General features: G+C 36.1%; 1 protein-coding gene across 7 annotated transcripts in view; it reads right to left on the reverse strand.

Annotated features, from left to right (window-relative positions):
- LOC108337988 (helicase and polymerase-containing protein TEBICHI) overlaps positions 1-26143 on the reverse strand; it is a 32270-nt gene extending 6127 nt beyond the window's left edge. The window contains exons 1-22 of one of the 7 annotated variants that reach the window (XM_052881070.1): positions 25761-25885; positions 25498-25677; positions 25316-25424; positions 24671-24902; positions 23761-24597; positions 22927-22991; positions 22270-22375; positions 21929-22129; positions 21586-21786; positions 18660-18821; positions 18338-18571; positions 17863-18075; positions 17261-17611; positions 15584-15736; positions 15222-15443; positions 11799-12017; positions 11564-11681; positions 10127-11292; positions 9811-10008; positions 7440-7699; positions 980-1169; positions 503-610 (exon numbers count right to left, since the gene is read on the reverse strand). In XM_052881070.1, the coding sequence (XP_052737030.1) occupies positions 503-610; positions 980-1169; positions 7440-7699; positions 9811-10008; positions 10127-11292; positions 11564-11681; positions 11799-12017; positions 15222-15443; positions 15584-15736; positions 17261-17611; positions 17863-18075; positions 18338-18571; positions 18660-18821; positions 21586-21786; positions 21929-22129; positions 22270-22375; positions 22927-22991; positions 23761-24597; positions 24671-24868 (5202 nt within the window). In that variant the 5' untranslated portion in view covers positions 24869-24902; positions 25316-25424; positions 25498-25677; positions 25761-25885. Of the gene's footprint in view, positions 1-502; positions 611-979; positions 1170-1197; positions 1278-7439; positions 7700-9810; positions 10009-10126; positions 11293-11563; positions 11682-11798; positions 12018-15221; positions 15444-15583; positions 15737-17260; positions 17612-17862; positions 18076-18337; positions 18572-18659; positions 18822-21585; positions 21787-21928; positions 22130-22269; positions 22376-22926; positions 22992-23760; positions 24598-24670; positions 24903-25315 lie in introns of those variants that run through there. The other 6 variants (XM_052881067.1, XM_052881071.1, XM_052881069.1 and 3 more) reach the window with 6 other exon arrangements.
- Between the last annotated feature and the right edge of the window lie 464 nt (positions 26144-26607).

Consider the following 26607-nt stretch of genomic DNA (forward strand, 5'->3'; position numbering starts at 1 on the left):
TCCTATGCCAATGTAGAATGCAAAATTACTAATGAAGATGTAGAAGTGATGCAGTATGTAAGAATTCAAAATTAAAAAGAGCAAGTTAATAATAGAAAATAATGAATGGTATATTCAAAATCGATTCTTAGTTACCTCGAACAAAGAAAGCCATAGAAGAACATCAGTTACTATCAAAAGTACAATTTGTTTCCTAAAGCTACTAGACCAAAACAAAGAATTATCAATTATCGTATCAAAGAGATCCTGGGTATGAGGAGCAATTTTAATCAGGCTAGTGTCTTCTAAAACCAGGGCCAGAGATCCAGCAACAGAGAGTGTTTTTGCTTTGCTTTAAATGTGACTTCAATCTCAGAAGGTATCAAGCAATAAACAACCATAAAATTCTATTTAAAGATATACACCAATACTTATTTCTTAGTCTGAGATTGGAAATACTGTTCTACAGAAAGAAACACAGAAGTACAAACGAAACAAATAGGTAAAATTAAAAGCCAATCACCTGAGTGGGAACAAAGAAATCACGAGCATTAATACTACAATGACTCTCGTCAGCATCACCTTCATTTTCCTCCTCTTTTATTTTGAAATGTACCGTATGCTCAACACACTGCAGCATCAACAAGACAGTATACAACATTAAATTGGTTGAACAAATTTTCAAAAGCTTAAGCTATCAGGTGCAGACAAACAAATAATTTTTATTCAATTTATAGCATCCCTCCTCATTCTAGAGCTCTTTGGGATTTAAGCATGGCTTCGGAATTTAAGTGTGGACAATGCACAAAGCAACATGCATCAAAGTCTCTTGCTCATATAGAGGTCTTCATAACATGCAATGACTCATGATCCAATAATCCCAAATTCCTAAGCTATTAGGTGAAGAACACATAAATCTTTGTATGTTGCATTTCTAACATAATATATAGCAGTTAACTGAAGAAAATGGCAGGACACATGTTAAGGAAAGAACCCAAACCTGAAGATTAGGTTCCTCCATTGAAAGCCGACCAGTTGCTGTAGATGTCTGGCACCAATGACCATGTATTGTATACTTTTGTGTGCTTATAGATAGCCTAGCCAGAGAACAAATTGATCCTAGCGTAGAATTCAACAGCTTTGCCATTGTTCGATGTTCTTTAATGACTGGAACAATGGGATGTTCATGCCTGAAAAAAATGAAATTTCCTAGAACACAGTTTGTTCATAAAGAATATGTGAAATTCTACGGATGCCATTGTTCGATGTTTGTTTAATGGCTGGAACAATGTTCATGCCTGAAAAAAAACAAAAAACTAAAATTTCCTAGAACACTTTTTGCTTATAAAGAATATGAGAATTTCTAAGGAAGAGAGAAATATTGCACTGAAACACGTTTCTGAAGCAGCATGAGGGCTTTATTTATAATGAGAAAAATGAATCAATTCACCAAATACAGAATATTTGTTATCTTCTAATGACAAAGACATGATGTAGGAAGAATTCAACAAATTTGCTACCTAATTGTGACATACAAGATGCATTTGAAACTTTCTTCAAATTTAAGCTCCTTGAGTGTTTTAGCCATATGTTTACTTCTATACATGACCTTGCCACAACATTTTGTCTCTTGATTTTCCATGAATTGATACTAAATTAACTCCAAAAAGAACATAACACCCAGAAGAGGATCATCTATCACTTGAAGACTCAGCCCGGTCAACAATAGAATACCTAAAAATTTGAGTATCTCCCTAATCTTCATAAATGAGGCCTTTCAAGGAGCCTTCTCAATATACTTTTGGACTTATGTTAGATATTTATATTGTGTCTTATGTTATTTTACACAATTATTTGTATTTGGGCTTTAGACCATATTTTCTTCATTATAAATACATTACCCTTGTGTATTTTCTATACAAGGGAGATTAACCTTATACCTAGTTTTCACTATATTCAACACGATATGAGCTTAGGTTCTTCATCCTTTTTTTTTGTCACCGCAACAATTGAACCCACATTGTCGTTGCCAGAGTTATAGTTCAGACTGGCAACCACACCATTCTACTTGTCTCAGCTAGGCAACCACTGCACCATTGAGATCACCACAATCGGAGTCTTTACGCAATCTCACTCGTCGTTCAACATTTCGCTCAGGAGCCACATTCCGCCTCACATGGCAATGCGTGACAAGCCCTCTCTGGCTAATATCATTTTCGCTAGACTCACTGTCTCTCCCTCTTTTTGGTTCTGGCCTTGTTGATTTCATCGGACCTCTTTGTTTTCTTTTAGGGTTTTTCTTTCTCTCTCTTTCTCCATGGCTTCTACTATCTCTTCTGATACCACAAGCCAATCTACTCTTTTCAATGAGTTTCACAAATGGTAGGAGGATTGTTAGAAGTTTAGTTCCACTGCTTCTGTTGCACAAATAGGTATATCTTGTGTTGGCCTAACTCAACCAACCTCCTTCTCTTGGACCTTGGGTTCTTGACACAAGTGCCACAATTCACATTACTAGTAACAAATCTGTGTTGTCTTCTTTATCCTTTCCGGATAATTTACCTTTGGTTACAATGGTCGATGGGTCTAGGGTCATATCTCATTGTGTTGGAAATGTAAATATTTTTTCATCTTTATCTATTGACGGAGCTTGTAACAATCTTCACCCTTGTCACGCCCTTTGCCCGACTTGCTAGGGTGATTGCGCTCACCACATTGAGATACCAAAGCAAAGAAATTATCAACAGAAGCTAGTATATCATCAATCGGTTTACCTAGCACACACAAAAGGATAGGACAAATAGAAGTAAAATTGGGGAGAACAAGGGACCCCAAAACTGATCACGAACATGAGACTAGTCATCAAAAAGTCCATGTAAAGCCAATAACATGAAAATCTTTGATAGTTGCTCTAGTTCTTGAGGAGTAGGAGCAGGAGGTAGTAACTCATTAAAGTCATGAAGAAGAGAATGAATTTTACCAAGATATTCAGTCATTGGGCGATGATGTCTAGGAGCAACAACCTCAAGAAGATTGCAACAAACAAAAAGATGTTGAGTGTCATTGGTGTATAACAATTTTGCTTGTTCCCAATCTTTAACATGTTCCATAAGTAGAAATAGTTGTTTTAAAGATGAGTGAATAATGGACTTGAGAACTTGCATAATTGAACATTTTCTCAACCAACAGGATGCATCACTCTTAGCAATATATGTCACACTAAAAGTAAGATGACCAACATACTTCTACTCCTAAGCGAAAGTTTAATGTTTGACGATCAAGTCTCATAATTAGTGTCTAACATGTCAATCTAACATGCCAATAGGTAGATGCTATTAACATAATTAGTATAGATTGAAAACTCAGACACTATTAAAAAATCAAACTAATGGAAATAGAATTAGGAGACTAGACCATAAATGAAGAGGAGAGAGAAAAATCCTAAAAACTAAAGTGCTCCAATCAAAGATCGAGGAGGAGGAGACGATCTAGGTGCAAATGATCATTGCTAGACACGAGGTAGAACACACCACCACGCATGAGTGGCAAGGCACGTAAGGGTACGTGGCAATTCTGATGAGGGTGATCTCAACAACGTGGTGGTCGCTTGGTCCAGACGATCTAATTGGTGGGATCATTGACCTATACAATGGCTCTAACGGCAGAAGCATCGACAACGACAACAACGGCTATGGAACGACGAAAAAAAATGTATATGGGATTATAAAGAAACCCTAGCCCTAGATACCATGTGAAAGTAATTAAAATGAGTTATATGGTTAATTCCCCTTCGGTAAAAAATACACACAGAATAATATATTTATAATGAAAAATAATACATTAAAATATGGGCTAGCCCAAATACACATAATATTGTAAATGACATAAGATATTGTGACAAACAATTTTTAACAACATCTAACATCTAGTATCAAGAAGAGAAAGGTAGCTAAGCGGTGAGAGTTGAAAGAGGTTCCTATAACCTAGTCTGCGATATGAAAAAGAACTAGGTCGGTCGGTTACAAGGAATTATCCTGTCATGAGGGAATTGCGTAGAGGTTTCTCCCAATATTGGCCCAACAAAACAAAGGGTAAGGCTAGTATACTCAAAATATGTTCTTGTGGCTTATAACAGGTGCAGGGTCCTCATACTCAATTCATTGCTCTAAATCTTCTGAAAGTGAGTTGTTGATGCACGGAGAAAATGCATGTTGTGAATGATGGCATGTATCCATGTTGATAAGTATTAAAATCTACTAATAATACTTTTTAATCTAAAAAAATCAAGAGAAACATTTATGAAAAAAAAAATATTTAAATAACTATATTAATAAAAAAATTATAATGTTTACATATATGCATACACTTTTACACAGTTTCAGATTTTTATATTCTCTAAATCTCATATCTTTTAGTTAATTTTATTAGTTAGTTTTACACACTTTCCGTTTTTTATATTTTCTAAATTTAAATCTTTAGTTAATTTTATATTAACTTAATGCAAACAAGCAAAATAGAGTTTCATATTTAAAAGATTAAACCTAAGACGAATGGCTAGGATTGTGGCCTAGAAAATATACAGTACACAATATATGTAACATAATATGAAATATGAATAAATAAAATAATAAAAGATATACAGGCATGTTCTTTTTAATCTAAAAATATCTAAAAATGTAAATATCGCTATGCCCATGTCCTGTATTTTTACTGTTTAGCATATCCTTGTGTCTTGTCGTGTCCCTGTCCGTGTTTTTGTTTCATAGGTTACAACAATCAGAAACTCAATACCAAAGGACCCTCAACACCTCCCAAAGGAAAGCTATATAGATTTTGTTAGGTTCCTGAGTAAGAGACCTAACTTTTCTCGCAACTCCCACTCACTCAAAGGCAAACAAACAAGAAAGAACAAAGGAATAATATGAATTTCACTGTGATTGTATGTGTTTACTGTAACGTATAACGAAATACAATAACGGGAGCCTAATCCCCCTCAACAAGGTCCAAGACCTGTTTACACAAAAGTATATGGCTAGCTGCTTTCTAACAATGAATAGAACTCTATTTATATAAGATCTCTCATCCCGCCTTTCCTAACCGCTCTCTCATTTTCCCATCTTTCTTAACTGCTCTCTTATTTCCTCTCCCTTCTATCCTCTTACCTTAGATCCTATCATTACACCCTGCTGCAAAACAACCTTGTCCTCAAGGTTGGAACAATGAAGTTTGAGTCCAGAGCATTGTGATATCGTCTTATCATAGGAAGGGACCATTTTCGTGTCTGCATTATTTCCTTCAAGGCGAGGAGCTTCTTATTCTTCCCTGTAAAATAAATTCTTCTACCGTTCGGTTCTCTTCCCACTATCTTTATACCGTTCGGCTCTCTTCCCCCTATCTTTATGCCGTTCGTCTCTCTTCCCACTGCCTTTATACCGTTCGGCTCTCTTTCCCCTCTCTTTATGTCGTTCAACTCTCTTTCCCCTATCTTTATACCGTTCGGCTCCTCCCCCTTGCCTTCAACCGTTCGGCTCGCGTTAACAACCCTTGGCAGAGTTGCTGCAAGATCTTCAATTGTGGACAACTCTGTTTGCTTCAAGTCTAATTCTGTCTCAGCTCCTTCAGTCTCCTCCTCTTCATCCTCCGCCAACCTAACCATCCGTAGACTCCTTTCTGGGCAATAGATGCCTGGACTGAACGAGTCTCTCTCCGTTTCAGGAATTTTGAGTAAGGCAGTTTCCGAGTGTTCGGTACTAACCCCACACTCTTGGCGGCTCCCGATCGGCCTGTGAAATTTGCTTTGGACTGCTCGGCAACTCCCGATCGGCCTGGATTATAACGATTGGCCTCGGACAGTGTCACCTCTCCACTCGTTCGTCCCCCAGACGGCTGGTCTTTTATGGCCTCGGACCGCTCGCCCAATGATTGGGAGACTGTTTTGACTGTAAGACCGTTCGGCCTTTGACTGTAACTGTAAGACTGTTCGGTTCTGGCCGTCATCTCACGTTCGGATTCGGCGGTTCTCTCCCATTTGGGTCCAGCATTCCTCTCCTGTTTGGATTCGGCCGTCCTCTCCTTTTCGCCTCCTTGGAATTCTTCAACATCCCTTGCGATCCGCATCGCCACCATCAAGTCCTGCGGGTCATGCAGTCGGACTTGATTTTGTATGTCCTCTTGCAATCCCGCCAGAAAATATCCTAACAGCTGCTCGTCCGGCACCCTCTTCGTTCGTCCTGCAAATGTCTTGAAGTATTGTACATACTCTTCCACCGTCCCCGTCTGTTTCGATACCGCCAAACGCTCAACAATGGTTCTAAACCTTATCACCAGGGCTTCCTTCAAACCATCCCATGAATGATTCTTGGCTTTCTCCTTCCAGGCTCTAAACCAGTACCAGTGCTCCCCTTCATCCTGATGTCGGCTAGGCACACCTTTTCCTCCTCCGATACCGCTTGTAACTCAAAAAAATTCTCTACGCGATTGATCCAGTGCAGCGGATCAATCCCCTCAAAGACGGTTAGCTCCACCCGTTTCCACCAGCTGTTTTGCCTCTCGGTAGGTTCGCCTTCCCTTCCTCCTTCTTCGTCTTCCCACCTCACCCTCCGATGATCGTTGACAAACGCTTGGCTCCCTTCCAATAGCCTTTCCTGGTTGCGAGTCTGTCCTCCCAAGATTCGCATGACTTCTTGCAAGTCTTTCCTAATTGCCGCTGAATCTTAGCGCAACGCCGTTGTCTCGACCTTCCTTCCATCCACCGCTTCTATCTGACCCTCCATTACATTCAATCTTCCGTCGATTCTGCTCTCCATTTTTCCCCAATCTGGATCCGGCAGGTCAGACCAATTTGTTAGGTTCCTGAGTAAGAGACCTAACTTTTCTCGCAACTCCCACTCACTCAAAGGCAAACAAACAAGAAAGAAAAAAGGAATAATATGAATTTCACTGTGATTGTATGCATTTACTGTAACGTATAACGAAATACAATAACGGGAGCCTAATCCCCCTCAACAAGGTTCAAGACATGTTTACACAAAAGTATATGGCTAGCTACTTTCTAACAATGAATAGAACTCTATTTATATAAGATCTCCCATCCCGCATTTCCTAACCGCTCTCTCATTTTCCCGCCTTTGTTAACTGCTCTCTTATTTCCTCTCCCTTCTATTCTCTTACCTTAGATCCTATCAAATTTTCTCATAAAGGCTCTCCTCCAAAACAACTAATTGAATAACCACTTTTTACTCTTAGCTATCTTTCTATAATACATATTTCTCTCACTCTAATTATTTCCCTGCCTAAGAGGTACTTATGATTTGAAAACCTAGGAGTGGAACATTGCTAGATTTAAGAGTGGACTTTGATTTGAAAACCTAGGAGTGGCACATTGCTAGATTTTTGTATTTATAATCTAAAGTCACTACAAATAGAACAACAACACATAGGAAACGGAAAGTTCTCAATACCTCAATGCATCCAAACAGTGTTTGCCAGTACTCGGATGTTTTTTTCCCTTATTTTGCACATTAGGTATGGGCAGCTTCAAGTGTTCATACAGGACTTTTGCTATATCTGCTGGCATATTTAATGAAAATGTTATGCCAGCCAGCTTATAAGCTTCCTTCTCAAGATGCTTTAGTCTGTTAACCAACAATTTACGAGCCTGGATGCATCTCTCCAAATCAACACCAATTCCCCAAAGCTCCATGTCAGCAAGAACATTCACCTAAAATATTCAGCCATTAACATGTTAGGATCACACTTCAGCCTAGGTATAAAAGCAAAGGATCCCTTATCAACTTAATCACTCTCTCCCGTGAGTACACAGGGGTTGAGTTAGTTCAATGTATTCTGATTCTCATATACCGGTTAAAATTAATTGTGCATATAAATTATCAAGTACAATAGCACAGCAATAACAATCTTCCTCCATCTGTCTTGAATCCTTTTACCTAAACTGATCAGTTTCTTATCCATCTTATTTCTTACTTTCAGCACATATTTAAGCTAGAATTGAAAGTACAATATACACATTTATATGTAAAGTGAGAGAGAGATCAAATGACTTCTTCATAAGGCCTACAATATTAATCCAAACTTGTTTTGTCCTCTAAAATGTCCAAAACGTAACATTCAACACAATTTACCAATAAAAGTCCTCACATCAATCATTTTTTATTGAAATTTCCATGCAATACCGAATTTACAGAATACCAGTACACAGCATTAAAAACACATTCTAAATTGAATCTCCAAGTGGCAAGTGTCAAAGCTTAGAAACTTACCAAATACGTTTTACGCCATGTCATAAAGTATAGAGTTGATAACATACTAAAATATTTACAATCTTCAGCATAAAGATACCAATATCCAATATAAACAAAATGTGTAAAGAACATACTTCAAAAGCTCAAGCTATTAAGTGAATTATGCACTATTTTATATCTAATCTGCTCCCACATGCTAAAGCCTATTGGTTTAAATTATAGATGTTAGATATATTGTGTTTTATGTTAATTAGGGCAACGTAGACTTTTGATATTGTTTTGTATTGAGACCAAGAATTGATTATATTTGTAACAAGCTTGGTACATACGATTTATATGCACCAGCTTGAAGGGGAGTATTAGATATATTGTGTTTTATGTTAATTAGGGAAACATAGACTTTTGATATTGGTAGATATTGTTTTTTAACAATATCTTCTATTTATCATATTTATGTTTGGTTTTCATATATACTTGTATCATTCTTCATTATAAATATATTTACCCTAAGTATGTTTGTTAGAATCTTTTTATCTTTATTATTTCTATTAAAGTCTTTCCTTTTATTAATTATATTTCTTCCTTATTTAGGAGATTATAATTATCAAGTATGATTAGGATATCCCTGAAATATAGGGATTCTTTCTTTAGGAGCTATTATTATACTTCCTAAAATAGCTTTCTAGCATTGTATATATGGATTTGTAATCTCAACATAATAAGATATTCGTTTTACCCTAAATTATGAGAATGTTTTAGACACAAGGGAGATTAATCCTATGTCTAATTTTATTATATTCAATAATAGAAAATGCAAAGCCTCAGCTATATTGAGCTGAAACCCAACTTTTGTTAGGTGGCGAGGTACCATGAATCAAACCCTAGGCCACTTCATCATAAAGACCAATACAAACATCATCAAGGACCTCACACATAAAATTTAACAAGGTGTAGACACATCAACAAATCAATATCTAAAGCTTTCAAACTTTTTAAACAATTTTCATGTGTTAGAAATCATAAAAACTCGTAGAAATGAACTTTTGACTTAATCATACAAACTGGTTTGTAGAATGAAGTTTATCTCTACTTTTATACTATAATTTGGTTATGAGAGATCTCTAACACACTCCCTCCCATTGAAGACCGAAGATCTCAAGTATGGCTCTAGATATTAGTGGTTGGTCAAATTATAGATGATGAGTGACATGATAGGCCCCACAAACCATGCTAGGACATACTCTTATTTACAACTTAGAAAGTGAGATTTATGTCTAACTCAATTTTACAAAACTGACTTTTAAAGAGAGGTTTATACCCCATAATTTTGTCACATCTCTAGTCCATGTGAAATCTTCAATAAAAACAAAAATCCAACAACCATGTGTTAAGTGAAAGATTAATTAAGGTGTATCCATCACATTGATCAGAGCACTCTACATAAATCAAGAAATTGTTCAATATTAGATTACCATTTTATTTTTATAGGTATATGGCTTATATACTATAACCCAAAAATATGCATTTAAAACAAAATCTGGTGTAAATTACTATTCCTATAAATTCTTACCAATGGGATTTCTATTCCTATAAGCACTTCAGCAAGATTTTCAGAAACAAGTAATTTCCAAAGAACAGAACATAATGCCCGTGTTTGAGCAACCCGATGACAGCAACCATCATGAGCAGCCCTTCTCATCTGATTCCTCCATCTACCACTGTGATTGGCAACTGCAGCTTCCTCAGAGGATAACCTCTTCTTCACCTCCTATATTATCAACCACAATTGTTGACTCTAGTAAGATACTGTCATATCATCAAAAATTGATTCCAAACAAGTGAACATGTCTGTATATTCATGGATGCAGTACAAGCATTTACATTACCTTATCAAGGTCTGGAGTATAGCTACTCTCTTCATCAGGCCAAAGAATCCAAGCCACGATACATAGATCAATTGCATCCTGAACATGAATAGGGGGAAATAACACATATGAATTGTCTATAACTTCAAGGTTCACACTTGTTCCGGGTATGTCCAAACCTCTGAATCTCTGAACAGGAAATGCAGGACTTTTCAGCACCTGAATCTGAATCTTTGAATTCCAGGTGAACTTTCTGACATTTCTTTTCCCTATTATTTTACTAATTCTGCTCCACCTATGTCTAGCAATCTCTAAATCTTTGTTACACTTAGAAGATGAAACTTTCTGTTTATCACTGCATGTACTCATGGATAAACAGTCATCTTTTGCTTTGTCAGAAAACAGAATATCTCTTGGAAGATTAACGTAATACACAGGAGAGTTTTCCCAACAAACAGCTATGCCACATATCTCAAAGGGGGCAGCAGAGTGCAATTCCAAACACTTGATGTAATGGATATCAAAGTAGAACTCTGGCACAGTGTCCCATATATCCAAAAATGAATCAAGCCCACCTGGACAACTAACTGCATTAATGGGACCTTTCTTACTTGAACAACCAGAATTACCACTAGCCAAATTTTCATTCTTAAGCTGTTCCTCTGTACAATGAGCATGGCAGCCATCATGTACACAAGATTTATCCTTTGGTTCCAGAAATGGAGCAGAGAAGTTGGACATATCTAGATTTTTAGCAAGGTCAAAAGTCCCGTTGTGCTCATCCATTGTAGGTCCAGCAACAGGAAAGGTGGACAAGCCACATAGCATCCTGTTGCTTGATTTTCCTTCCACAGAAGCCAGAGCACCACTAACAGATAATTTAATTAGTTCTTCTCTTTCTTTATCTGAAGTAAATTTATTAGAATTAACCATGTGATTTGCATCAACAAAATTATGACTAGTGTCAGTCGTGTCACTTCCGGAGGTACTACCAGCTTCTTGGCGGATAGAATCATGAGTAGCAGTAGATAACATGCGAGGAGCAAACTGTGGTACACTGAACCCAAGAGACTTAAAGGCTGAGAAAGCAGCATTACTAGCCTCCTCAGCTTTATCAAGAACAATCTTGCGTGCACCATTCTTTATCTTTTTTGCTAACCCAAATTGAAACCTCCTTTGGGCAGAACCTTTCAAAGAAACAAAACCAACTCAAACTACATGGAAAATATAAGGCTGCTTACTCATACAATCCCGAGTTATTAAGCTAATTTAATGAATTTAAAAGTACAGTACATTGGTAACGAGCTTTTCTCTATGAAAAATGTTAATCTAGTTACCATAGTTCCATATTTATATTTTATGATATATAGTTTCTAGGAATAATCAATATTATCTCAACCTAGACCAAAATATTAAACTCAACATAACAGAATTCAGACAACTTAATCCATAGATCACCTTCTGTGGCCCACGAAGAACTTTCAAAAAGTGCTTTTACTATCTCTGGAATGGATGCTTCAGCAATTGCAAGAGGTGTACGTAAACCTGCTTTATAGAGTGATCTGGCTCGGGAACCCTGCAAATTGAATGAAAGAAACAGAACATAAGATCACTAGTACAAGCCAATAACAATAGAACATATACCAAGGAGCATGGCAAGCAATCATAGAACTTGAGTGTGCTTAGCACTTACTTTCACGTAGGGAATGGTGGTAAGTTCTACAATCTCTGCTCTAACTCCAAAAGATACACGATTTTGAAACTTAGCAACTAAGCCTTCAAGATCTTGCCAACCAAGTCTCTCACAAAACACAGCAACCATAGATGCAAACCTACCCGCATTCTCTTGCAAGGATTGGACCATTCCCCTGGCAACTTTGAATGCTTCACAAACTTCACCCACAGGAGTTTCCTTCATAAAATCACATTTACACAAGAAATAAAATAAGTTCTAGTGAAATTGCAGGGATAATCAACAGTCTCTTTGCTTTCCTCAATTTTTATCTAACGAACACCTCAAGTAACTAACTCAGTAGTATTCTATCTTAACTAATTTCACTTTCTTTATATCCTATCAGACATGGTTATCAAAATCTTCTGATTCAAACCTTAAGATTTGAAACATTTTGGATATCTACCGATTCATATGATTTTACTTTTTCATGATGCATGAATGCACCTATGTTTCATATGATTTTACTTTTTCACAAATGTTATGAAAACAGGAATATATCACTTTTAACAAATATAACAATACGAGAATAAATATTTTATCCATTTTTCCAATGGATGTGAGCTTTTTCAAGACTTTTAACACGTCAAAGATGAAAACTATTGTTGAAGAGTTGCCTTAAATTTGGTCAGCCCTCCTAAAGCACCCTAGTTTCAGCCTCCTAGGGTTTGCTTCTATTACAAAATCAAGAGTACACTTAAAAAATATAGAATTATTTTATTGATATCAATCACACCAATTACATTCTCATCATCTATATTTGTAATATCCAAAACCTTTAAAAAACGTAAATATAAATATGTTGAAATAAATGGGAAGATTTTGAAGACATTTTTTCATAATTACTATGGAGATATTGAGAATATTTTTCTCCTAATAATCTACTATTTACAAGAAGTAGCAATTTAGGTACACATAAACTAGTAATAAGACTAGAATAGAATATATGTAAGTAGGGTACAAACCTTATCTTACAAACTAATTATTTAAGTTAAGTTCAAACCAAATACTCATATGGTATCAAAGTATATCCTAGATCTCTTGTTGGGTCACCTACATATGTCACGGTCCAACTTAGAAGTAATGGGCGTTAGGGAGAGTGTTGGAAGGGTTGGAAGGGAGAGTGTTGAAAGGGTCATCTTACGTGCAATCACCCTTGGAGGTAATTGCAATATCATGGGTGGTGGTTAAGATTCACATTGACTAGTGATATGACTTAAAAAGGCAGGGTGCGTACTTAATAGGAACCAAGAATTGAAAAGAAAAAGAATGATTTTTAATGAATAGGATGAAAACAACAATGAATGGCAAAGAAACCTCTCCTCTAAAGGTTTCCCCTTCCCAAAGGATTTCTCCTTTCTCAAAGGGCCATTGCTCAATTTACAATGACAAATTTGAATCTGTTAGATCCCCTCACAAGAATAAGCAAAACACGAGAAAAATTGGAAATGCAGTTTCCAACTACTGTACTATTTCTACGAAACTTGCAAACACCCACATACAAAGGAGAGAATAACTCCTGTTCCACAAGGCTTACCTTGTTCAAACTACCTTTTTTCCTAACCACCAAACCTTCTCCACAACAGAATAAACAGGCTTTCCTAGAAAGCCTTAGCCTAGCCCACTACCCCAACAGCTGTCAAAATGACAAACAATTAACCAACAACTAAATTTTTACATTTCTTTCTATAGTAGACTTTTCATGTCCTCTCCTTATTCTCCTTCCAATCATTATCTCCCCCAGCTGCAACAACCTTATCCTCAAGGAAATTTTTTAACCTGCTTCACGTCAGGCAAACTGTCATTTACAATATTCAAATTCATCATCATTTCCACAAACACTTTTCCTTGCTCACTGGCCCGTCTTTCCAAAGCACTAAATCTGTTTTCCAAGATTCTTCCTTCTCCAGATTCGGCAGGTTGGACCAAAAAAGTTAGGACCCATCACAAGAATAAGCAAAACACAAGAGAAATTGGACATGCCGTTTCCCACTAATGTATTATTTCTTACAAAACTCTCAAACACCCACATACAAAGTAGAGAATACCACATCTTCCACAAGGCTTACCTTGTTCAAACTATCTCTTTTCCCAACTTCCAAACCCTCTCTCCACAACAGAATAAAAAGGCTTTCTAGAAAGCCTTATCCCACTGACAACAGTCCAAATAGCAAACAACTAGCCAACAACTAACTTAATTTGTACATTTCTTTCAATAGTAGACTGTCCATGTCCACTCCTTATAACTAACTTAACAATTTATATTTTAAATACCTTAATAAACTTCCCATCTATGTATATCCTAACAAAACCTCACCTTGCAATCTAGTTTTGCATTACTAAATTAAAGAAGTTTCCTTCATTGTTGATAGATTAGAGGGTCTTAGCAAATGTAGTAGTATATGAGACAAGTTCTGGTAGTGCAATGTACATGTTCTGTTAAATATGCAAAAGTGGGTCGTTCAACCCAATGCCACAAGCCAATGTGTGAAAAGTGGGTTAGGTTAGGGTGGCCAACCCAAATTCCTTGTGGGCTACACATTTGTTGGCGCATCACAGCCTATCCCACTTTATATGCAAATTGAAAAGCAGCCATGGCAGATTTCATGGCCATTGAAGAAAATATGTTGGGATTGAAGAGACAGATAATTAGAAACTTGGTACATTTATATTATGTTGTGTTATTATTTTTAAGTCTTGAACTTGAAATTTGTGGTGTTCTGATTTATTTTAATGTATTTAAATTTGCAGACGTAAAATGTCTTTCATTAATTTTTTCATTACCATTATATTTTTTGCATTCTTTTGAATTATCTATATGTACATATGTATTTTTTTTGTCAATGATACTTCTGCCATAACCCATTATCAATATACCTTCATAAAGGATCTTTACAGACTCAAATACTTTCCATTATCTAATGTTGATGACATTGATCTAAATATAGATCAAATTTAAAAGAAAAATAATAATATTTGACCAATGTTGCAATGGTGTAGGCAGACCCATTAGGATTAGTCAATTTAGCCCAATTTTTTCCAAGCCTCATTTTTTAATGCCACACCTGCCAAGAACATTGAATCAAGCAAATTTTGACAGCTCTAGTCATTATTGTGATTGGAGATTGTACTTGGAGCAGAATGTTAAGATATTCAAAGGAAAACCATGTTAGAATTTCCTCTGCCATAAAATAGTTAAACATGCAAAGGGATTAGAAAGCTCTTTGAGCTTCCACTTTTTTCATTAAGTTGTGTTTGGTAGCAATCCTCTCATCATAAGATATTCATCCTCCTTTCATTTATCTTCTTTATTCACTAGTAATATTATTTCTGGAAAATAGTTAAGGATAGAAATATTTGAGTCCACAAAACAGAGAAAAGCACCTGAACTAGAAGTGACAAAATGAGTGCAACATAGAATCTTCTACAAATACGAAGTGTTTGATCATCATAGTTGGTTGTTGAATTGGAAATCCCAGGTCGGTTTCTTTGTTGACAGTGCAATGATCTTGTATTATGTTTTGACTTGTTAGAAGCGCGTAGTGGTGCACCATGCGCCATATGCATCAAGAATGGTTCCGTCACACCTACTCGATTGCCAACTGACTGCAAGCATATAAATATTAGTAAGACTTACGTACACAGCCTGAGATAGGTGATGGTAAACATTTTATGAACTCCAAGCAAGTCTAATAACATTTATTGCCAATAAAAAAAGAGAAAGGGACTTCTTAATGAAAACCAACCTGGTCAAGAGGAGACAATCTCACAAAATGCTCATAGAACAATTCCCAATCTGGCTCCACATCAACATTGATTGGTGTCACTAAGTAAACTAAATGCAAGTCAGATGCAAGGACAAATCCTTCCCTTGCCCTTGAGAGATCAGCTAACACAATCTGAGAAATCAAGAAAGCATAGGTTAATGCCAATAACAGCACGACTATACTATCTCAAATTACCTACCCATATTTTAAAGTTACCAATGGACAATTATAGAGAAAAACTAAACACCATCCTTTTAGGATAATTGTATAAAAGGAATTACACATAGGTATATATTGGTTCTAACCTAGTTTCACAAGCCTACCGTCATCTTCACAAAAACTAAAATCAGACACAAAAATAAACGAGAATGCAAATATCATCCTAAAAATGAGAAAAATGAATCGATGATAATTGCACAGGAACACATGTGTCTATAAGTTTTAAGTTTTAACCTGGTATTTACAAGGAAATGATTACATAATAAAAAATGAATAAAAAATCTTTAGCAGAAATTCTTTGGATTAAAGTTTTTCTAAAAGAACTTTCTATTTCTTCCACTACTCCTATGACAATCAAAGCATTGTTGCCATAGCACAAAATCCAGTTTTTCAAGCTACAATGAAACATATGGAGATTGATGTCTTTTGTGTTCGTGATCAAGTGTTATCAAAACAACTTAAGTTTATCATATTCCTAGCTTAGATTAGTGGGGGCTGATGTTCTAAACAAGCCAAAAAACTTCTTGGACACAACTCAATGTAAAGGATTTTGTTTGTAAAAATCTCTCACCTTAGAGTTTGAGGGGGGTATTAGAGATATTGATGTGAAAACCTCCTACAGTAATTTATTTTTTTCCTGGAGAAGTGAGAGTTAAAGCAGTAAAAAGGGACAGATTGGAGAAATAAAGCTCTCAAACAATTGAAGTGGCAAATGCAGTGGGCAAGTCAAGAATAGAATAAAGGATTTGATAAATAAGAAAAGGACAGATTGTGAGTTTGCAGTAGGAGATTTTGTATTTTTCAACCCAATGAACAGCTAACTGTGGGGTCACATACTAATCCTCAGTTGGCTACATGTGGGACCAGTAGTATACAGGCTGCAATTGTCTAAAGCAACCAAGATACATCTTGTTTTTCATGTATCTTCACTTAAGAAAGATGTGGACAATTATAACGTGCAGGATGAACTTTATTTACTATAATTACTAAATATTTCCCGCCCATCCTAACAGCTGCGGCAGTTAGGATGCTTCCTTGCTGCTTCCAACCGTTCGGCCTGGTCGCTCCCCTCGTCTACTGTTCGGCCTGGTCGCTCCCCCATGTTTACCGTTCGGCCAACTCGCTTCCCGCCTTCTACCGTTCAGCATGGTCGCTCCCCCTTGTCTACCGTTCGGTCCCCTTCTCTCTCTCTCTCCTATACCTCCTTCTCTCATATACTTTCCAGCCCCTAACATTTTCCCTATTTATTCGTCTTCTACAATTTGGGTCTCTAACACATCATGTACAAGCAATTAACATGTCATGTATCCAATCATCACACTCACATGTCTAATATATTCTAACAAAACAAACAAGAAAAGCTTCACAATAATAAACCCAAAATGGATCAATGGGAAAAAGAGCAATGGCACTAAATAAAATTAGAGGAACACTTACAAGTGATTCTTCTGGACAAAGAGAACTTCCGAAAGATGCTCGTCCAAGAGGTGTGGTATTATACAGTTTAGTATCTTCATTCCATTCAAGAAATTTTCTTTGGCACAACCATCTAAGGGATTCTTGTGCAGATTTTACTACATCTTGAAAGGATTTTGTAGAATTCAAAAGAGTACATCTAACATAACGGTTAATATCGCTAGCAGTTTGAACAATTCCTCCAGCCACTACTTCTAAGATTGCATGTGTCATTCCATTCATGTCTTCTGACAAACAAGAATGTAAAGGAGGACAGCTTTCATTAAGAAGTGTTGTAACTTTTTTCACTTCTTCTGGTTTACAGATAAGTATCTGTACAAGTAACAAACTGAATCAACTCATAATTAATTAATTAGAACACACCCAAATAAAGTATGACATCAAATAAAAAGGAAAGTTAGGTAAAGAGAAAAAAGAAACATATGTTGAGTACAACAAAGAGAAAATTCAAAACAAAAAATGACAAAAAGAAAGTGTAGCATTGACATCAGCTTAACATCCCGAAAATACCACATTGACATTACAATGTAATAATTGAAAGCATAATAAAAAAAAAGCCATACACTTTCTCCTTTTGTATCAATTCCAGTTCGACCAGCACGACCAGCCATCTGTTTGTACCTCGTCCCATCTAGAAAATCACAACCAATTCTAGGTTGGCGGAAAATCACTCTCCTAGCTGGCAGATTTACCCCAGCTGCTAAGGTTGACGTGGCAGTTAAAACACGTATAAGACCCTTCCGATAACAGGTTTCAACAATCTCTCTCTCTTCAACCTATGAAACAGCAAAAAATAACAGGTTATATAAACATAACATTTTCATCATCTATATAAACTAGAATCAAAATGAAGGTATGCAATTATAAAAGTAGTCGAATTTAAGTTTAACTCAATCTCACATAAATGACTCATAATATAAGGTTTGCACCCACTTCTATATTATAATTTGACCTTAGTTTTAGTTGACGTGAAAATTTCAAACAATAATAAAGTGACAGTGGAAGCCATGAAGACAAAAAAAAAGAATGGAAGGTTACCGTAAGGCCAGCATGATGAAATGCAACACCAGAAGGAAGAGTTTCCTCCAATATGGGGTCCAACCCACCTGGACACTTTCTCAAGGCATTAATAGCAGAACCAATATCAGCAAACTCACAACCATTAACATCACCAGTAAATCTTTTAAGGAACTTTGCAATGTGCCTTGCAGTTGATTCACAACCCTTCCGGCTAGAGCAAAATATTAACACTGATTGTCCCTCTTGAACAACCTGAAAAGAATATTTAATTGTTCATAACTATACAGTTTTCAGTATTACAAGGTATAGACATTGCAGCTAAGACTCTCAGACCACTTACCTCATTACATAGTTCAACAACATGATCTGGATCTTTACCTCCAAGGTCAGCAACTTTTGAGATTGTTCTAGAAAGTTCCATATTTTTGCTGTAAATGGAGTTTCCAACTTTTACATATTCTTCCAGTGGAACTGGCCGGAACTCTGTCTGGTATAGTGCTGCCTTGATGAAAATTTGAGACAAATGTATAAGATAACATCAGAAAAACTAGGATTTATACAAATTACATGATCAAATATGCAGCAATCAATAGTCATCAATTTGAATATAAAAGTCTAAGTTAATAAAAATAAAATTAACCGATCTTCCATTCCCAAGCGTCCAATATTTTGTTCATCCCTGATGAACTTTGCATTTCCTGTTTTAGGGTGTGATCCTGTACCCGATTTTATGAGAGATGAATTGGACCAAATTTTAGAATGCCATTGGTGGTTTCAGGAAATCAAAGATATCACCACCAATAAGAGAAGGGAAACCAGGCATGCTCTCAGGCCTTAGTAATGACATGGTTTAAGACATGATTTGACTAGCTTGATGTCATTTTAGCTCTCTTGGTGCATTTTGGGAGTGTTAACAGTAATTCCTTTGAATTTTAGCCTCTATATCTTATGAGGAATTAAATAAAGATATTACCTGCTTCGGTTGAACTTTGGTTCCATGGCCAATACCACCAAAACAAGTTCAACGGTTGAACTTTACTAGAGTAGGTTTGTCTTTTGCAGTTTGTGTTGTGAATCATTTTATGGAAAATCCTCATATTGACCATTGAATGTTGTCATTCAGATCTAAGGTGTCTTTAAAAGGCTCCAAGACAATGTATACTTCATGAAGAAAAAGGGAACACCCAAATCTCTAGATGTTGTGAAGTTGATTGGGTAGGTTCTCCTATGAACAAATGCTTTACTAAAAGATATTGTATTTTCATTAGAGGAAATATTATCTCATGGAAAAGCAAGAAACAAAATGTAATTCTTCGATCAACAACTGAAACTGAGTATAGGACAATAGTATCTCTCGCTTGTGAGCTTATATGAGTAAAACAGTTCCACCAAGAATTATAGTTTTGTGAGACTCAACAAACTAAGATATGATATAGCCAAGTTGCCATCCACATTGTTTCTAACCGGTTGAGTTTTTCTGTCTAAGTCACATCACCTATGAGTCATAACCCTTGCACTTCAAACAGCGGTAACTTTTTCCCTCAACTTTTGAGTTTCTGATTTAAATTGTAAAGGGATAGTCTCACAATTTATAATGCACTTTTAGCTTCAAAAGTATTGTCGGGTTTGAAATTGAAACCCTTCTTTCTTCACTCATTCGCTCAAAAAAAAACTACACTTGTTTGGATATGCTGTCTGACCTAATGACCAACTGTCTGCTAGCCAGCATCTGTTTCCAGCCAACCCTAATGATTCCAGTCCCTGACTCGCTGCTAGTAGGTCTCCATTCTTCCTTAGGTCTCTGTTCACTCATCAGAGCTCAGTCTCTGCAACTGTCTTTAGTGCATGTGTTTTCTGTTCTTTTCACTTCCTTCACACTTTACACATCTATTCTCTCTTGTTTCTATGTTCTGTTCTTTCTTCGTCCTTCACTTATCACAGGTCTGTTTCTCTTCCATCCATGATTCAGTCACATATTCCTAATTTTTATTTGCAGTTTTCCTTTTCTTTCTATGAATTTGACCATTATCTTTCATTTAGACTTCATTACCGTAATCTTATTTCTCCTAGATTGATGGTAATTGTTGTAGGGTATGACTTATTTATTATGATTTCTTTAGTTTTGGCCTCTTTAGTTTGTATTTTCTATTATTCATTTACTTTATATCATAATAAGGGTTAAATATGTTCTTAGTCCCTAAACTTAGATGTAAAATTGGAATTCGTCCACATTCAAAACTTTGATACATTTTGGTCCTTAAACTTAAAACATGAATGAATATAGTCATTTTAATCCAATGACATTAACTTTTTGGGACTTATTAAATGTCATTCCAAACTAGCATTTGACTCAGAACACGTCAAACGTTATAAACAACTCAAACACCAACCTGAAACGTGTGTAACACGTTAAAAAAAGTTTAATGCAATTGGATTAAAAGAACTATATTCATTCAGTTTTAAAGTTTGAGGTTTGGAGACCAAAATATATCAAAATTTGAAACAAGGACAAATTATAATTTCACGTCCAAGTTTAGAGACTAAAAAGATATTTAACCTTTATAATAATATTCGAAAGAATGGTCATCCAGCTATTTGCTATCCAACTAGTGTTACCAGACCGGACTACTATCCAGGATTGATCATTATGTAACTTATGAGTTTATCACTTTCCTATATCTTCTTAAATTTTATCTATAATCATAATCCTAAATAAATGTCTAAAGTCATCCCACTATAGTGTTTCCCAGTGTTCGACTAACCAGTGGGTGGTTGATTTAGGAGCTACATGCTTCATTTCTCTCAAATAAGGTCTCATGCTCAAGTATGGTGTATATGACAAAATACAGAAGAGCATGCTAGCCTCTGAGGGTGTTCCCAACACAAACAAAATTGCCCCCCTAGGGAGCTAGACCAAAAACAACTGGTTTTTTACTAAATATTACATATGGATTATTCAATTATATTTGCAAAATCTGATTTTCCTCCATTTCCAGTCTGTGTTCTATTTGAAGTTTTTCTTTCTTTCAAACAGATGAAGTTCAGAGTACTAAACATACAATATATTGATAACAAAACAAAATTAAGTCAAATTTGGTTTTCAGGGGATAAATACCAATTTATGTAAAGTTATACTGATCAAGTTTCAACTGATTTCAGTAATTATACCACCAAAAATGACAACAAAACAGGACAGTTGGGCAAGAGAAAGAGGATGCCCAATAACAGCTGCGTACATAAGAGAGGATGCTTGTAATTATGCTTACTTGAAGCCAGTCAGCAACTGCTGCAACATTTGGCATTGTTGCACTCATTCCCACAATTTGCAGACCCTGTGCAGGATCAGCTTTGTCACTGCTTCCACCTGAACTTTCTCCATCACTTGACTTTGGAATACCTTCCCCTGCTGCATAACGAAGCTTTGTCAACATAAGTTCTAGAAGATAACCTCTTCTGGGATCACCAACCTGTTAACAGATGAAGACAATAATAAACCATGAGAACCATCCAGGTATATCATTTTCTGTTTAGCTTTCATGATAGTCCAGTAGAAAAATACATGTGAAAGCAGCTCATGAGAAATAACTAAAGAGTAATAATTGATGATACCATGTGAAGTTCATCAATCACTATAATTCCCATTTCTGACAGACGACCCTCTTCCAATAATTTATTAATTAGTGAGTTTGCCTTCTCTATTGTGCAGACAGCTACAGAAGTATCTTTAGGAAGTGTTCCACCACCTTGGTTTCCATAATAACTACGAACATGTTTACCAAGTGGCTCTAGGAGACGTTCGAGGTGTTCTGCCTATATGAATCCAAATGACAATCCAAAACACTCAAAATTTAGAAATATTTTAAAGCCGAATCCCATAAAATAAAACCCACAACACCATAGCAGAAAATGTAATTTCTAAATTTTAACATATTAGCAAGCCAGAAGAGAACCTTTTCTGCACAAATTGATACATATGGAAGAACAAGTAGCGCCATTTTTCCAGTTGTTATCACCCTCCGCAACATTAAAATCTCAGCAACAAAACTTTTACCAGCACTGTGGCAACAAGAAAAACACATCTCCTCCTCAAATAAAAGACAGAGAGGAAGCACAAGAACAGAGGTAAAAACATACAAAGTAAAATAACAAAGGAAAATTGAAAAAAAAAAAAAAACAGAGGCAGGAGAATCACATGAACTGAAAACAAAACAGACAACAAGTAGCAGAGTTATAAGGAAATAGCAATAAAGATTTCAGCAATCAATATTAAGAAGAAAAACTATAAAATCATGTATTGATGCAATAAAATGAGAGGTACAGTACAACAAAATAAATACGAAATAAAATAAAATAATGAAGATGTACAGCAATATGTTAATGCTTATTACAAAAATTGAGACTCCAGCAGTCTCTGTAAATGAAACCTAATTGGGGAAAGTGAAACCTATCACGCAAAGGCCCACCTTGTTCGAACAGACAGCCCTAAAACCACCACTCACCCCCCAAATTTACATCCCACCCTACATAACTCTTTTAACTTTAAATAAATGAATAGGACAAGAGTATAATAAAAGGTTTAAATCAATTGCTATTACGTGAGAGAATACCTTGTAGAAGCACAATATACAAGATTTCTTCTCTGTACGACACCATCCACTTGAAGGCAATCAACCTAAAAAGTGAAAATAAAAACAAAATAACCTGCTCAAACTTAATTATGTATGTTATAAATAGAGAAGATTAGGAGAAATCTTCCTTGTGTTCTTTTCATACACATAGGGTAGTTGATTTATAATGTAAGATATGGACCAAGGCCCTTAATACAGAATGGGCTGAGCCCAATTAACATAAACACACATCTTAACATCTAAAATGTATAAGATTTTGAAAAGAAAAAAAAACAAGCATTTTAAATAACCTTCTCAGCTATCACTAGTATTATACTGGGTGTAAAACTCCTTTTATAGGACAGTCAGTTAGTGAGTATATAACTTCTTTTATTATACAGTTAGTTAGTTAGTTACAGCCCATCATAATATTTTGCTTTCTGTTAGTAGTTTGTCGCAGCTGCCACTGTAGAGTTTTCATAAGTTATAACTGATCCGTTCAGTTAGATGTGCTTGTATAGCATATATAAAACTACTCATAACAAAAGCTCATAACTTTTGCAGATCTCAAAATACTAAATAGAAAGCTTGTTTTCTCTTATGTTTGCTTTCAATACTCTGGCTAAGGAGCAATTAGAAGAATTCTAGAGCAAAAAGGATGTAATCAAATTCAGGACCAACTCAACACAGCCACAACTTTTGAAAAGAAGAAATTAAGATAAAGACTAGCAGGAAAAGAAAAACTAGCGGCAAAGATAAGCATTCAATTATATAGATACAACATAGTAAATCAATATAACAAGTTGATGACTTAAGAAACAATCTTCATAGTACCTGCCAATTGTAAAGGTTTGATATTCCTTTCTTCCTATATATGTTGCATATTTCAGCAGGAAGCCAGCTATTTAGGTCAAAATGATCATTAAACGATACACTAGTTGAAGGAGTATTTGCTTCATCAGTTTCTTGTGCATTAATTGGTGTCCTAACCTCATTGTGGGGTGGATTAGATGTCATACTAACATTACCATGACAATTTCTGTTTCGTAATTTATTTACTAAAGTCTTCTCTTGTACTTCATTCTTCTTTTCATAAGTATGACTTGTGGTACGACCTGATTCATACTGTTTACAAGCCATGTAAGCAACATTGCCCTGATCACCATGACCATTTTGCATGGTATTTTCTTCTAAACTGTTGTCCTCAAACGAAAAATCAAAATGTTTCACGGGAAGGCTGGATGCTTCTTTCACAGAATCTTTTGTGTGCATCCCCACTAACCTGAAAGGTGTGCCTGTTTCCATATTCCAGATTCTGCTTTTACTTTGATCTAATATTTTCCTTGGCTTGCCATCATAATTTTGTAAATTGCATGAGTTCTTCATCTCAGGTCCATCTTCCACCACATTACTTTCCCCCATAGCCTTAGAAGGATCATTATCCATGGGAACACACAAACTGTCAGCAAGTAAAATTGCCTCATTCCAAAATGCCTCTCCAGGTGAAAATGATGAGCTTCCGTGTACTGACTTTGGAGTCTCCTTAACCCTAGCTTTAACAATCAAAGACCCCGGTGTATAGCATTCAGCCATATTCCTAGACATTTTAGGTGTATTACTACACTTTCTAAAGCCTGTCTCAAAGGCAGCAGTGTCACCACAACCAGAAACCTGTCAGATAAGATAAATTTAAATACCAATCTAGCTACAAAAAAATCCAAACAGCTAAGGGTTAGAGCTTAACCTTCGAACAAGAGATAGGAACATATCCCATAGTATTATTACCGACAACACCAGACTTGACGTCTTCGTCAATCTTGACATTTAATGATACATTTTCAACACCAAAACCTGGCTCTCTGGCAGTGCACTTACTCTTCTGTGGTAAACAACTATGTCCCTCTGCCACAGTACCATGACTCTTGTGTTCATCCACTTTCATCTCTGAAGGGAAATCCACACTGGGCTGCAATTCACTGCAAATAGCATGATTCAAATGCTAACATTCAAACACACGGACAAGTAAAACAATACAAAAAGAGAAAGAAAAATCCTCATTGAACATTGCATTGATACGTACAATTTTGTGGAGATAAGTAAACAAATACTATTATTTAAGCATCTCATTAACCCCTGTCATTTCTTTCAATCAGCTTCTTCCTATCACATCACATCATCTTAACAATCACACCTACACCTCTCTCTCTCTCTCTCTCTCTCTCTCTCTCTCTCTCTCTCTCTCTCTCTCTCTCTCTCTCTCTCTCTCTCTCTCTCTCTCTCTCTCTCTCTCTCTCTCTCTCTCTTCCCTTTCTTTACCCCTACGGGTGTCCACTACATTAGATGTGCACACCAATCTTTATTCATTTTTCAAACGGATAGAGTAAACTACCTGCAATACAGAGACAAAAAGCCAGCTGCAAACTGTTCGAGCTCCAATTTCGCGGCACTCTGTCCGAATTCACTCGGCCCACTAGTTTCAGAATCACCAAACCCTTGAGCTGATAAAACAGTATGCTTATTATGTCCATTGGCAAGAGAAGTACCGATCTCTGATGCCAAATTTCTCTTAACTGTGGTTTTTGGGGCGGTGGCACTGTTACCGTCACCATCTCCATCCTGCGACGCAATCAAGTAACCGTCCAAAGTGCCTTTGGAACTCGGAGACGCGTCAGCCCCTTGCCTGGCACCTTTCTCGCATCTTCCCACTTTACGAACCAGCGCCTCAGCTTTCCTTTTCTTTGACACGTAAAACTGCACGCACAAATCCACAAGTGAGAAAAACAAAAAAAGAATCAGAATTCGTATACCACAATTAAGCAGCGAGATTAAGAAACTGTTAAATTTGTTTTTTGCTGTTTTAATTTTGCGAAGCGATGCGAATTTGGAGGGGCGTGAGATGATTGTGGGAGAGAACAGTGTAGTTTAGGGTAGGAAAAAGGGAAATGGAGAAGGACCTGATCGAGGCGCGTGCGATGCGTAGGAGAAGCCATGGAATAAAATGGAATGGCGCGAGGAACGAGAAGTGTGGGTTCCTCTATGGTGCTAACGTGAATCACGCATACGATACGACGTCGCAGATATTTTGAATGGTTAGCGTCGAGCGAGCGCAGAGTAGAAAAGACGGAACGAACCGGCAAATCGGTTTGTGTGCTCTTTGGCGTGGCGCCGACTGAAAGCTACAAATTCAAATTGAAATTGAAACTGAAACTTAGGCGGAATGTTTCGTTGCAGGAAAATGTTATATGGAATTGAGAAATATCCTTTTATAACAAATTTTTAAATATTGTCAAATAAACATATTTTTATAGAAATTTATTCAAAATTACAGGTTTTTTTACTGTCGGATTCTTTTCATATAATTTTTAAATAAATTTTAACTAATTATAAAAACATATGAAAAAGGACATGCTAAAATGTTTATGTTATTATCTGTTTTTTAACTTAAAAAATAAAGTATTAAATTAGATGGGTGTATTAAAATAATGAGACTGAGTATTTTATTATAAAACAAGTTTATAATATAAATAGAATTTTCTAAGTTCGTCTCATTATCTAAAATATTGTTTATCTCTCTAAAACTCGTTATCTTCGTTTCCTCTTACTTCTCTACAATTTCTTATTCCTAAATCATTTGTTCGACGATGAGGAGGTGTCTAGGTGATCTTTACGACAAGGACTACA

This window comes from Vigna angularis, chromosome 7 (genome assembly GCF_016808095.1).
Source record: "Vigna angularis cultivar LongXiaoDou No.4 chromosome 7, ASM1680809v1, whole genome shotgun sequence".
NCBI lineage: Eukaryota > Viridiplantae > Streptophyta > Magnoliopsida > Fabales > Fabaceae > Vigna > Vigna angularis.